Here is a 13,593-nt window from a genome sequence, read left to right on the forward strand (position 1 = left end):
AAACAAGTACATTGTCATACCCTTTTTTGTAATACCCTAGTTTATAACACTGTAAATGCATTTAAGTTCGCGTGGTTTTGATATCATGGTAGGGATAAATTGAGTGTTCACGGTAGTTTTAAGTTTGCGACAATAGAAGACAAGGGGGTATGAGGGCAAAAAAATTTGTGGTTGTTTTGAGTTTGCGGCGAAGAGCTTACTGCAAAAACCACCGCAAACATTTCTGCATTTACAGTACCACAGTCATCGTGAAGAACAATGGACTACTGTAAATGCAGAAATGTTCGCGGTGGTTTTATTTTCGCGGCGACCGTTTTACCGCGAACTTAAAACCACCGCGAACATTTTTGTCCAATAATGTAGCAGTATGTGACTATAGCACTGCCGCGAAATTAAAACCACCGCGAACACTCCATTTTCCCCTTAGCGCGAAATAGATAACAATGCGAACTTAAATGCATTTACAGTACCAGACAAAACCCTTTTCACACTTTCCTGTTGACATCATTTTTCCTGTTGGATTTAGTGAAGTCCTCGTATGTGTAGGGCACCACCGGCTTACACACCAGCTGCACCTGGTCCCCCAGGTGTTGGATGAGCGGTAACTTGTACAGGACGTTGTCTAACATGTCAGGACTGGACGCCTTTAAGAACATCATCACCTAAAGGACCAGGTGGGAAGAAACTTTAAGATTGCAATGTTCAGATGTATTTTCTTCCTGACCAACCAACAAAGAAATTGTAACAGTGGGGTTCAAGCGCCACTAACTGACCGGTCTAACGGAGCCGGACCTTTTAGCCTAGTGGTTATGGCATCCGGCCTTTGGACTGGCGGGCCCGGGTTCGATCCCCAGGAGTCTGTTTCCACTCGCCTTTTGTGTTACACTAGTTCCCACACCGACCCTGTGAGCTTGGCAAAATGTACCGCACAGGGATAGCAAACTCGAAGATTTGAGGACGAATCTTTAAAAAAAGAAAGTTTCTACTAGCCTCTTGTGTTACAAAATAACTACATTGTAGCTGCATTTCCAGTTAGAGGGTTTAATCTTTATTCAAAACCACGTAACTACAAATGGCCTGCCTGATCATCAAATATAGTATTCCGTCATTAGATGGTTCGAAACAATTCAGTCGTCATGGATAAGCATATTTCATGTTAGTGTGGCGCCGTGGTAGCCAATCTTAATCAAATTGTCCCTACATGTGTATAACCAAACACTACCTCCAGGCAAAATCTATTGAAAATCATTGTTCAAAATGTATTGTCATCCTGACCAACCGACAAAGAAAAAATAGCTACAGTTCCAATAGTTAACGTTGGAGGGCCTAATCTTTACATTCCTCCCTCTGACTACTAGTATAGCCTTTTGACTGGGAAAAGTCACAACGTCCCTGGTGTTCACAGTTAGGAGCCCTGTTGAGCACAAAAAAGACAAACCAGGGACCCAGAGTTTTTTTGTACTCTCCAAGCAGAGGAGTGGACGGGATTTGGCGTGTTTTTATGCGTTTTTCTGGTGTTTAGATTTTAAAGAAAACATGACAAAGTAGATAGCCCGACAAAAACGCCTAAAACACGTCAAAAACCAGCCGGACCCACTCCTCTGCTTGGAAAATAAGTTCTTTTTTTCAGAACCAGTGAGAATATACCCATGAATCCATGCATGTGCCCGAAAATGATAATTCTTGGCGTCCTTTAGAAAATCTACTCACCTACAAAACACAGACAGCACCTTAGCATAGCTCCTCAACTGAGGAGGGTAGCACTAGTAATCACACACATACTGACCCTTCTTTCAGCCAGAACTTTGAAGAGTTGTGCATTCCCGCTTCCGACGGTTTGCAGCACAAGCATAGCTTCTTTTCTCCACACGTCAAACAACTGCTGCTGTTTCAGACCTGTGATGACAAAACAAAGACATCCATACGTTGATGAAGGTTAGACATCCAGGTAATAAGATACACGAAAAATAATTACTCAAGCAACTGGATAAGATTTTGAAACAGTCAGACGTTTCAGACAGCATCCGCTGTCTTCCGTCAGCGACTTAGGATAGGACTGGAAAACTATATTGAGTAATTATCATTTGGTGTGAAGACAACTATATATGCAGGATTGGTATTCCCAATTTGACAATATGGGAAAGTCACAAAATTATATGTTTGAACTTTTGTACTCACAACGCTCTTTAAGTCATTCTGGTCAAGGGAGATATTCAACCATTGATCATGAGCTGTCACTGAGCTCCGAGCATATATCAACGTTATAACTTAAATATAAGCACAGTGCATACGTCTCTGAATGATTGTAACCTGTTCTTCGGGGTTGCCTTAGTAAACATTCGCACGAATTTCATGAAATTGATATAAGTTACATGTATACGAATTTTGTGGGAAACGCCCGAATCATTGCGAAAACGTATGAATCTCATGAAAAACGCACGAATCACTGTGAATATAATATATATAACTAGAGTTTGGCGATCCCATACCTTCGCCGAATGGTGTTAACTTGTATGAAAGATGTGTTTGAAAGGTGTGCTATGGATTGCATACTTAATGTATGATGGTGTTCACCTTTATTTAACTTCCGAATGCAAGTATCAAGTTACCGTCATTTACGTTATACTACTTTGGAATCATAGCATTTTCTCATCAATTAAGCAAATTATGTCCTTATTTACATAGTCGATATATCGATCGGTTTTCCTCTCTTTGTCACAGTTATCAGTTAATATGTCTTGAAGCGCCATTGTGAAAAGCACTGCCCACATGTTCCAAAACTCCCAGGCTGTCACTCTGTCCATATAGTGTCCTTGTACATAGGAGTCCTCGTATATAGGTCGTCATCAAACACAAATCGTGTAATGTTAACGTTGCAGATAATGCATTATAGTTGTATTTATTATCTTATAACCAGAAAGAACAGCAATTTGCACTTACCGCTATATCCTATATACATGTCTATCCAGTAGATAAAACCTTCGGTGGGGGATGAGGACCATTCGTGGGTCTTTGGCCCCGCCCATTCTACTCCAAGCACCTCGCTAGCAAACGCCTCGTATTGCCGCAGCGGCCGGCATTTGACTTGAACCAGACGGCCCAGAGACGGTACAGGGTTGGCCGTCAGAGCGGTGTCTAGGTCGGTAGGGGTACTGGACTGGATGACTGCAACATTTATAAGATTGGTAGACATTTCAGTTGCAAGCCCCGTGAAACGCCTTCTCAAAGCACGTGTAACGAGGGTCATCTTTATAAGAAATATACGTATCCTAAAAAAGATTTGTACATTAAGCTCTCATTCATGAGTTTTTTTTTCGCTCCATAGGCTTACATATCATAATATGTGTTTTACATGGGCCCGTTCTTAATGAAGCTATAGAAAATGTGCCAACATTATTCATTCTTTGTTGAGAACATTTACCCAAGATCATGTAAAAACATTGCCAACATTTTCACTACACACACAATCTCTTTTTATAGCAATAACAAACTGCATTTAGCTACTCTGGTCTCCAAAAGGCACTTTCCAGCTGTAAGCGCATGACCGCATCACCTACAATGGCCGGCTGTGCACGTCCGACCTCGCGCGCGGCTGTCGAAGTTTGCCTGCTAATTTCTTCAGTTACAAACAAGCTTTCATCAGTTTGACGCTTGAGATCAGCTGGACTGGCTAAAAGAGAATTTCCCACCGATATAAACACACCTTTATGCAGCCGTTAATTTTTGGCCACGGATTCGTACCCACTCGGAGTAATACATGAATGACACGAATGAGACCTTAAAGAATCAAAAGATATCCAAGCAAGTAGTCCGTAAAAACAGTTTTGCGGTTGGCATCAACCTTTTTAACTTGGTAATGGCAGCACTACATGTATATTTACACTAAACAGGTATCTGTTTACTCTCCAAACAAATCTGTGGGAATGATGTAACCCGAAGACTTACCGACGATAATCTTGGGTTCGGCCAACACCTGTGAGTGCACAGAAAACACTGACGTTGTTGACGTAAAAAGAAAAAAAATGATCCCGTTCACATTTTGTCAACTTATCGTATACATTGTATAATGTCCTTGACCTATCGTATTAAAGTTGATTAAACCTCCTTGAGTTACGTAATGGATCGTCAGATATCAACTGACAAGTACGTCGGTGCAAAACCTTCCTAGCTACGCAACACACATTGTACATATTGAAATAGATTGAAAATTGCCATCAACGAAGCTCTGAAATGATTTCATGCAAGGTGTATGGTGGTATGATGATATCTGACAGTTAAGGGTATCTCCTTTATAACTGAGCTATCTCGAAAAATAAAACCTCCATTTGTCACTGCTTTTTGATACACAGACGGGCAAAGCATTCACACTTACGGGCAAAGCCAGTTAACGTTAGCTACGACCGGGTAGTCAACCAAGTGGCCAACGCACTCATGTGCTTAGCTATCACATAACCCATAACTTTACAGAACAGAAAGATACTATGTCGATAAAGAGCAGACGTCAAGAGCAGGTGGCAGGCGATGTCTAGCCACTCGACACAAGGATACTTACCTTAAACACAAACAGCACCTTTCCTTGATCAGTCTGTAACATGGCTTTCGTCAGCGCATGCACAGTTCCCTTGATGAGATCAGTAAGTGGCGTTTGCTCGGACCCAGCGAAGGAATACTCCAGCCAGTATAACGACGGAGACGCCATGTCACCGTCCTGAGACAAGTAGAAGACTAAAATACAGCCCTCTCCCCACCTACACTACAAGGGGGGTTGTAATAAAGACGACTCCCGGGGTTTAGTTTCACCCCTATCAGTCATTGTACGGCAAACATCCCGTCAGACTGGCAGGAACAGGTAGTATCACTTTCCCCGTTCCTTTGTCTGTTGCGCCTCTTCGTAACTAGTGCATTGTGAAGGCTGTATAGCACTGGTAAAGCGGCGTACGGCTAGATAATCATTACCTTCCATCGTTAATTGTCCCTATTTAACACTGGCAAGTACATGTCCATATTAATCATGCATAAGGTGTATTTTATAATATTCGTCCTTACCTTCGTCATGATTATGACACATTTTGATGAATTGCGCGCTAGGCCTAGTAATAACCAGTTATTTTCACTAATATGCGGGGGAAAAGTGTTTCCTGTTTGTTGACTCTACTATGTGTAACGTTACTTGTGCGAATATTTCTTTTGCCTGGAAAGATATTTTTGCCTGGAAAGATATATGATAACAACCTGATTAAACGGAAAAAATGCTATAAAATGTAAACACAATTAGTGACGTTTAAAAATTTATTAACATAAAACCAGTGAACACATGTCGACGGTTCTGCGTCACGTGTCGTATCACAAATCAATTTTCTCATCTAGAGGTGTTGAAACTTAAGTTCTTTCGAAAACCATCGTCCAGCAGTACTCGTAAAAATACAGCAGATGCCAGGCGTAAAACAGTGTTTGGATTCACAAATATAGCGCTTAGGATCCACAAGTTTGATTAAACATGACCAACAAAGCCATGCACGTGTCTGTGAAGATAAACTATTACGTCGAAACGTAATCGGAGAGGCCAGTAGACCAATACAATCACAGATATGTTATTTCGAAAACCATTCCCCAGACGTAGTGCTCGCAAAGAATGCAGCAGACGCCAAATGTCAAACAGTGCTATAGGTGATACATATACAGTGCTGGGAGGCTCCACTAGTAGGGTAAAACAGTCAATGTACCTGCGAAGGTGCAACGTTACGTCGAAAAGTAGTTAGACCAGTTAACCAATACATCCATAGATACAGATTTACAATAATACTTCACGAATCATAAAATGTTTGTTTAGGTACCATACATGAATAACTGGAGAGGTCTTACAGCATTATTGCCAACAGAGACGGAATACTTGTGGAAACTAAGTAACCTGAATATTTCTATCATAATCTTATACATTTATGTAGCGTGCGTAGTCCAGTGGTTAGCGATCTTTTGCCTCTGGAACTAGAAGCCCCGGGTTCGATCCCGGCTGTGAGCCATACCGGAAAGGATCGCAGTCCTTAGGACGGGACGTTAAGCCGTGGTCCACTGTTCATTGTGCTTGTCGAAAAGAGCTAGGGGGATTTCCCTGGTAAATACTGTACATAGCGTCTGTCTTCTCTGTCAAGACCAGTGGAAGATTAGCTCATCTGTTCATTGAGTTCATTTGAGCTAAACTGGTTTGAGATCACTTTCCTTTCCACAGTGATTCATATATAGATAAACAGTTGCAATTGCTATTTTCCAACATAATTGGATACTTTGACATATTTCAAAAGACATGGATCCAAAAGCATGTCGTTCATTCAGCACTACAAGATTTATATCGTGTTTTTTGTGTGTGTGTGGGGGGGTGGCTATTCCCATAAAACACAAAGCTTAATAGGGACATGCATGGGGAGAGGGATGGGGTACTACCAACGCCCTTCACTAAAGGAAAGCAGCGAAATGTAGAGAGAGTTTGGCAGTCTGGATTGGCTTAGGCTAGATTCAGGCGCCCATTACGCTATGCACAAAATGCACCGATTACGTTAAAGTTTGAGTCCGCCTACGAATTACATAGAATTAAAATGGATGATTACGCTTCATGTAAAGGGCATGCAGGCCCACTTTAATGACGGTTTAGTCATCTTTACCCAGAGATGCACCATCTCCTATGTAAGGAGATGTAGCACATGGTTCTATATTTTCCATCCCTTATTCCTCGGAAACGTTTTCGCCGTAAATATGTTCACAGGCCTGTACATCAGGACCTGTGGTGATGTGGCTCTGTCTTCTTACAGCTTGTTTCCCCACCCGTTTGTAAATCCCCAGGACCATACTGATGTTCTTTTTAACCAAACGCCTCTGCATAAGGTTCAATACTGTCAGGCCGAGTTTCCTGCGTGCAGGACTCCGCCTCCGCGTTTGGATCATTCCTACAACCTCCCTGGTCACCACCCCGGGCAATGTCAGCAGATAAACCGGCCTGGTCGTTTTGATTGACAATGTTGTTGACAGCTAAACCAACCTGCATGTGGTTTACGGGGTCATCAGTGTCATCAGGTTGTTTCCTAACCATTGCTGAATACACAGCTAAAATCACAACGCAGACAAGACTGGTCACTCCAACAACCAGAGCCGGCAGCAATGGTGTCATGGCAACCGGATGTGGAGTTGACTTGTCCAGGGTCTGTGGGGTTTCTGATACAGTTGCCATCTTACTGATGGTCCTTGTTGCTACCATTTCACCTTTAGAGACGCTAAAGGTCTCTTCAATTTTTGGGAATATCTGATATATCTCTGTCTGGCCAAGCACGGGTTTCTCTGTCATCTCGACTGATAGTTCCAAACTGCTGGTTGTAGGTGGCAACAAGGACGACGTGATGACGTCAGACGGACGATGGTCGTGACTTTCTATGGGACAGGAACTGTTAGGATCACAGGGCTCATACATGTAGGTTGAATAACTTTCGTCTGTCGGTTCCCACAGTTTATAACATCCTGAGATGTATTCATTTAAGCTGTGGAGCTCTATGTTCTCTACTATAGGAGGTGTTTTACAGCGGTACAAAGACTGATCTTTGTGCATGGAGTGTGCAATGGCATTTTGCCTGAGGAAGTTTACGCATCTTGGTGATGGTTTATTTCGGCACTTCTCCACATTTATCGCGGTATCAATGATCCAGATTATCTTGCAGTCACAGTGGAAAGGGTTACCCTTTATAATAGGTACGTAGTGTATACGGAGTCCATTTGGTGCATACCAGTCTAAACCAATATCGCAGTCAGAAAACGTTTTCAGGTTATTGTAGGAAATGTCCAGAATTTTCAATTTTTGCAAGAAATCCTTCACAGGATAGAGGCTGACACAGAAGAGCTGATTATATGACAAATCCAAATGAACCAACCAGCGCATTGTCTTTAGACAGTACCATGGGAAGTACCTGATGTTATTGTTTCTTAAGATCATTTTGTTCAAATAGGGCAGGGCCATGCAAGGAAACGTGGTTAGGGCGTTGTTGGGAAGCTGAAGCCAAAAGAGTTTTGAGGGCAGTTCTTTGGGAACACTCGTTAACCCTTTGTTGTTACAATATATTCGGGGTAGCCGAAGTAAACCATTGTTGTGCCAATTTTGAACGTCACATCCTTGAGAGAGCAGTTGTGACAGTACTGATGCTTCACAGTTGTCCGGTACGTTTATAAGAGTGAGGATCACGATCTGGGTAACAATCATGATAGATGCCATGTAGCCTTTGCTGTCGTACTATGGTTTTAGTGACAAAACGTTTTTAAAAAAAAAGGATTTTATAAGGGAACGAAACGCAGTTTTGTATTGGTGTAGTCCGACTACATTTAGTCCGATTCCTGCTCACTGTAACTACAATCTTATGCCACCAGCAGAGTAAACAATTCAATGGTATCTTTAGTTCAGTCCAGGCAAATACCAGTTACAGAGTCTGACCGTTGATAGGCGCGGCACTTGCCGGGCACAGCGTTGTCTCTGCTCTTGTCTGGAGGGTGATCTCGGGCCAGTGATGACGGTTCTTAAGTTTCCCCTGCCGCCCGCCGAACCTTTGATGTAGAGATAGAACCTTTCAGGTCTCTTCAGTAGAAAGCTTGCTCAGGTCCACTAGAAATGGATCAACTTAGATTTAGATTCCAGAAATGCAACAGGAGCGTTTTGTACTCATTACGTAACGAGATGATATAGTACTACATGGCATTTTGCACTGGCTCGTCATGACGCAGATGCAAAAAGGAGCAACCAAGCCATCGAAAAGACGTTTTGCAGTGCTGTACATTCAATAAAAGGTTCTATGCAGAGCCATTTTTGTACGTCTCAAACCACACCTTATTCCCGGCTTATCCAGGTGTCATTACATGCACAATACTGTCCTCTGTTGAACCTTGGAAGCTTTCAAAGAACTATAATTATAGATATTCTATATATGAAGAACATGAGATTTTATTGACTGGCCGTAATCAATTATTCACATACCTCTGCCGACATAAGCAACACAGTCAGACCTGTGAGTAACAAGCCCCTGTCTCCGCACCGTCGAGTCTCCTGAAATGGCGTAGTAAAAAAAAAAAAAAGATGCGTCAAGCTTAATTGTCTACCTTACCTTTGTTTGAGATTGCGCGGTGGACGTTTCATCACCGCTATGACAATCTCTTCTCACGTGGCGTGGTCTGCTGTCAGATATGAATGATTAAACAGGACACGTCCTGATCTTTAGTGAGATAAAACGTAGCTCTGTAGACTTGAACCATGCTGTTTGTTTGCAGAACTAAACCTTACACAGACGCATTGGAACTTTCTGCATGTAATAGAAATGTATGAATTGTTCTATACTCAAAGAAATTAATATGTTTTGACGAACTTATTAAATCCCCTATCATGCTCCCTCGTCTTTTTCAAAAACTTAAGATGGATTATTTTCTGTTTTCAAAAAAGGAAATCCCATTATATTAAGTAACAACTGCCGAGAACATGTGATGGTAGTCTGGCAGTGACGTCATGACAGCTGGTCATGTGATCCACCACTTTGTGAGGTGAACTTCATTTTATATTGTACCCAAAATAAACTGTTGTTGTGCCAATTCTGAACGGTACATCCTTGAGAGATCAGCTGTGAAAGTACCAATGCTTCACGGTTGTGCGGTACATTTAGAAGCTTAAGAGTGAGGATGACAACATGAGCGACAATCATGCTGGATGCCATGCAGTCTGTGGTGTAGGACAATTGCCTCAGAGACAAAATGCAAAAGTATCGTGAAATGAAACAATAGTTTACTATTGACTTACACAATTTTGTATCATTGTACTTTATATACCCTAAGTGTTCACTACAACATCAAGTCTATGTCATCAGTAGAGCACAGCATTCGTTTGTATGTTAAGTTCAGTCCAAACAAATAGCACTGAGCCAGACAAGCGATAGGCCCTGCACCTACCGAGCACGACGCTGTCCCTGCTCTTGTCTGGAGGGTGATCTCGGGCCTGTGATGATGTTCTTAAGTTTCCTCTGTCACACCCTTCACCTAGAGACAGGACTTTTTAGGTTTCTTCAGTAGAACAATGCTCTGATCTACTGGGAATATAGTAACCCGCGATTTAGAACAGAACTGCATAGAATACTGAAAACTGACACTTCCATGAAATTTCGTTGAAGGACAAAATTAGTTATTTACATACCTTAAAGACCATCAGCTACACCCGAACCTGTGAGAAACAAGCGTCTGTACTGTGCACAGAACTGCCTGTAATGGCGCAGTCAAGAAAAACAAGATGCTTCCAGCTTAATTGTCTGCCTCTCGTTGAGATTGCACGGGAGGTATTTCATTACTGCTCTGACAATCTCTTCTCTCGTGACTTTGTCTGCTGTGAGATATGAATAAGTCAATAGTTCATGGCTTCATCTTCTGCACAGTTAAAGCGCCGTTTTGTTTACTTAGATAATGCTAGCTGTCTTTTGTTAATTTTTTTCTAATACAGACAGCTTTCAAATTGGCACTAGACATATATGTAGTGAAATCAATTTCAAAGAAAGGTTTTGACAAAACATAAACATTTCATGGAAGTGCCAGTTTTCAGTATTCTATGCAGTTCTCTTCTAAATCGCGGGTTACTATATTCCCAGTAGATCAGAGCAACTGCTCTCTCAAGGATGTACCGTTCAGAATTGGCACAGCAACAGTTTATTTTGGGTACAATATAAAATGAAGTTCACCTCACAAAGTGGTGGATCACATGACCACCTCTCATGACGTCACTGCCAGACTATCATCACCTTTCCTAGGCAGGTGTTTTTTTCTAAATCGCTGTTCTCGGCGAAGATAATAAAATTACGCTTAATTGCCTCATGCGTGTTCTGATCAGTGCATTTCACTTTACATTGTTCAACTGTATTTTTTTATCACTTCGGCCAAAAACTTTAAAAAAAGGAAGAAAAGGGAGAAATATCATATATACATGGTTAAGTCTATCTCTATAATCTGATGTTGGCTAAAGGATTTCCTCAAACGAAGGAGCAATAAATGTAACAGTCACAGACAACGTGCCCCTTGGATCAACACCTGTGTACATGATATGTAGAATTTTACGATTGTCAGCGTCATTTTGACACATCTAGAATACATGTATCTGGAACCAATGGCACCTAAAGTTCGTCAATTTACTATTATAATGCTATCTTAATCATCTGTCATGTTATTCATTTCAAGTATCTTCTCCAACTCGCAGTGGTACAAGGACGACATCATTACTCAGCGAAATGAAGTAGAACTGTAACCAGGTGTGTAAGCTACTTGGTGTGGATGCTGATTGGTCCAATAAAATAAATTGACCAATCAATATAGACTTATTTCTTTTTCTGCGGGAATGTTACAGTAAATAAATGTATGTATTCATAGCGATAAATATCTCGCCAGACGACCAGATCGGCGCGAACGAAAGTTATAATTTCGAAAGAAAAATTTGAAAACAAAACTATTGAGACACCTGCGATTTGCAGTTTATTTTCACGGACCCTTTTACGAAATCTAATTGAATCCCGAATCGGAACCTAAGTATTGATTTCTGAATGACCAATAGGCAAGCCTAGCGGATTTCTAATCATCATCATTAGACTTCTAACGTCTAATCTGATTGGTTGCCTTTGGCCAATAAGCATTCAATAAATGATGTACATTCGGATAAATCTATGACTGTGTTCCCGCACATAAAACATTGTTATATACTGATTGGGCAGCGTATCATTCATGTAATTAATTGACCAATTAATAGGCAACTGCTATTGAGCGTTAGTCAATCTGCAGCATTTATTTTGTTCGCTGCTATACAATATAAAACCGTATTGGCAGTGTATCTATGGTGTGCCATTCAATTTTAATCCGCTTGGTGACGCCCTTGAAACGCTGGGGAAAATAGGCGATAGTCGATCGTCCAGATTGTGACCAATGGATTATTTTCAATTGCTGAGCGGAGAAAGGTTGGAGAAAATATGCAATGAAGTTGACGTTTTTAAAGTATGTGGTTAGGCCTTGACAAGGAAATTATTTGGTTTTGGTCCGACGGTGGCTTTCCTTGGTGCTGAAAAAGAACTCTCTAGTTTTACCTTGTGTTCCGCCCAAGCAATGCTCATGATTTTTGAATGATAGCTTCCATGCTCGGGAAGGATTGACATAAATGTAGGTGCTCTATCAACTTTGTTTGGAACTGCAGGGGAGTTTCAGTTGCAGATATTGTAACGATATAGCTCCATAAGGGATTAATGGTTTTGACCTGTAGGTATTTTGATCAACATGGTATGTGAATTATGCAAATTAGGCATTGATTTACACAATTGGTGAGGATCTAATGATAGGAAGTTCATACTCATTACATATGTAGCTTTGTTGGAGAGGAAAATTATCGACTAATGACCTAATTTACACAATCAATGAGAAAATGATATAACACATTAGTGTTAAATGATGGGCTTTTCATGCTAGTGACATACGTAGGTTAGATAAAGGTGACTATCATCAGACATATTTTGGGTAAATTTGGACCTCATTTGCATATCAATTTAGGAAATGCTACAATAGATTCCTGAAGAAGGATATAACTGATAGTACCTTTGCCAGAAGGATATGTTTTCGGTAGTGTGTGTGTCAAAATAATAACCCAAGAAGGCCTGAATGGGTTGTTACCTTCGCGACGAATGGTTTCGTCGAGTAGGTTATTCGATGGTGCTTGTCTGTGTGTCTGTTAGTGAACAGAATAAGTCGAGAACGCCTGGATGGTTTGTTGTCGTAGTTGGTGTGTCGGTGTGTATGTGGCAAATCTCAAGATGATTAGATTTTGGGCGAAGTGTTTTGCATAATTAACGAGAAAAGTGTAAAAATGTGTTAGATTGTATGCTTTACTATGCGTTCTGGTTGCGACGTGTGGGCTGTATTGTTTCAGGGGATATTGATACGGGTAGATGGGGGGCAAAGTTGGTCATGAGGGGTCATGAGGGGTCATGAGGCAGGCAGGAAACGTCAGTCAATACTGCCAGGGACAAATTGGCTATCAGCCAGCTGTAGGGCAGATACAAGAGATAGACTTGCCCATATAGGCAGTAATGCTTTAAAGCACTAAAACAAGGGCTCAGAAAAGGATTCACCTTAATTGCAAGCCCCCAAAATTCTTATGCACCAGAAAGCCACATCTGTCTACTTTAGAATCATGCAAAGAAAATAGACAGTTGACCAGCTCGTTCTCTCGTAACAGCTGACAGACGAAAACAATCGTCAACTTTGACCTACTCCCAGCCTGGAAGAGTCCACTCGGAGCATGTGAAACCAAACCACAAAGATATCTCCTTACACCAATTAAAAGACTGAAACATACAAATTTTGACCAAAGTTGGATATACACGGCCTTGTATGAGTAAGAACAGTCATTAATGCAGTGCCACAGCATGGGAATACCGAGCATGTCTGTGTGTCTGTTAGTGAACACGATAAGTCGAGAATTCTTGGAAGGATTGTCTTGGTATTTGGTATGTTGGTAGGTCTCGATGAAACCTGAAAATGATTAGATTTTGGGCCCCCTATCGG

General features: G+C 41.4%; 1 protein-coding gene across 1 annotated transcript; it reads right to left on the reverse strand.

The window, feature by feature from the left end:
• Positions 1–222: 222 nt before the first annotated feature.
• On the reverse strand, positions 223–4,822 carry LOC136432368 (uncharacterized). The gene is made up of 5 exons (XM_066423579.1): positions 4,553–4,822; positions 3,946–3,973; positions 2,941–3,165; positions 1,787–1,896; positions 223–662 (listed from the first exon to the last, which is right to left on the reverse strand). Exons 1-5 carry the CDS (start codon positions 4,697–4,699, stop codon positions 486–488), a joined length of 687 nt encoding a protein of 228 aa, XP_066279676.1. The 5' UTR covers positions 4,700–4,822; the 3' UTR covers positions 223–485.
• Positions 4,823–13,593: the final 8,771 nt, after the last annotated feature.

The sequence above is a fragment of the Branchiostoma lanceolatum genome, chromosome 4 (assembly GCF_035083965.1).
Source record: "Branchiostoma lanceolatum isolate klBraLanc5 chromosome 4, klBraLanc5.hap2, whole genome shotgun sequence".
NCBI lineage: Eukaryota > Metazoa > Chordata > Leptocardii > Amphioxiformes > Branchiostomatidae > Branchiostoma > Branchiostoma lanceolatum.

Excerpts from the sequence above, each read along its gene's own strand:
- LOC136432368 (XM_066423579.1), bottom strand. The coding sequence starts at position 4,699 with ATGGCGTCTCCGTCGTTATACTGGCTGGAGTATTCCTTCGCTGGGTCC. Across the intron at positions 3,974-4,552 it reads AGGTGCTGTTTGTGTTTAAG|GTGTTGGCCGAACCCAAGAT; the intron begins GTAAGTATCCTT and ends GTGCACTCACAG. Across the intron at positions 1,897-2,940 it reads CATGTATATAGGATATAGCG|GTCTGAAACAGCAGCAGTTG; the intron begins GTAAGTGCAAAT and ends TTGTCATCACAG.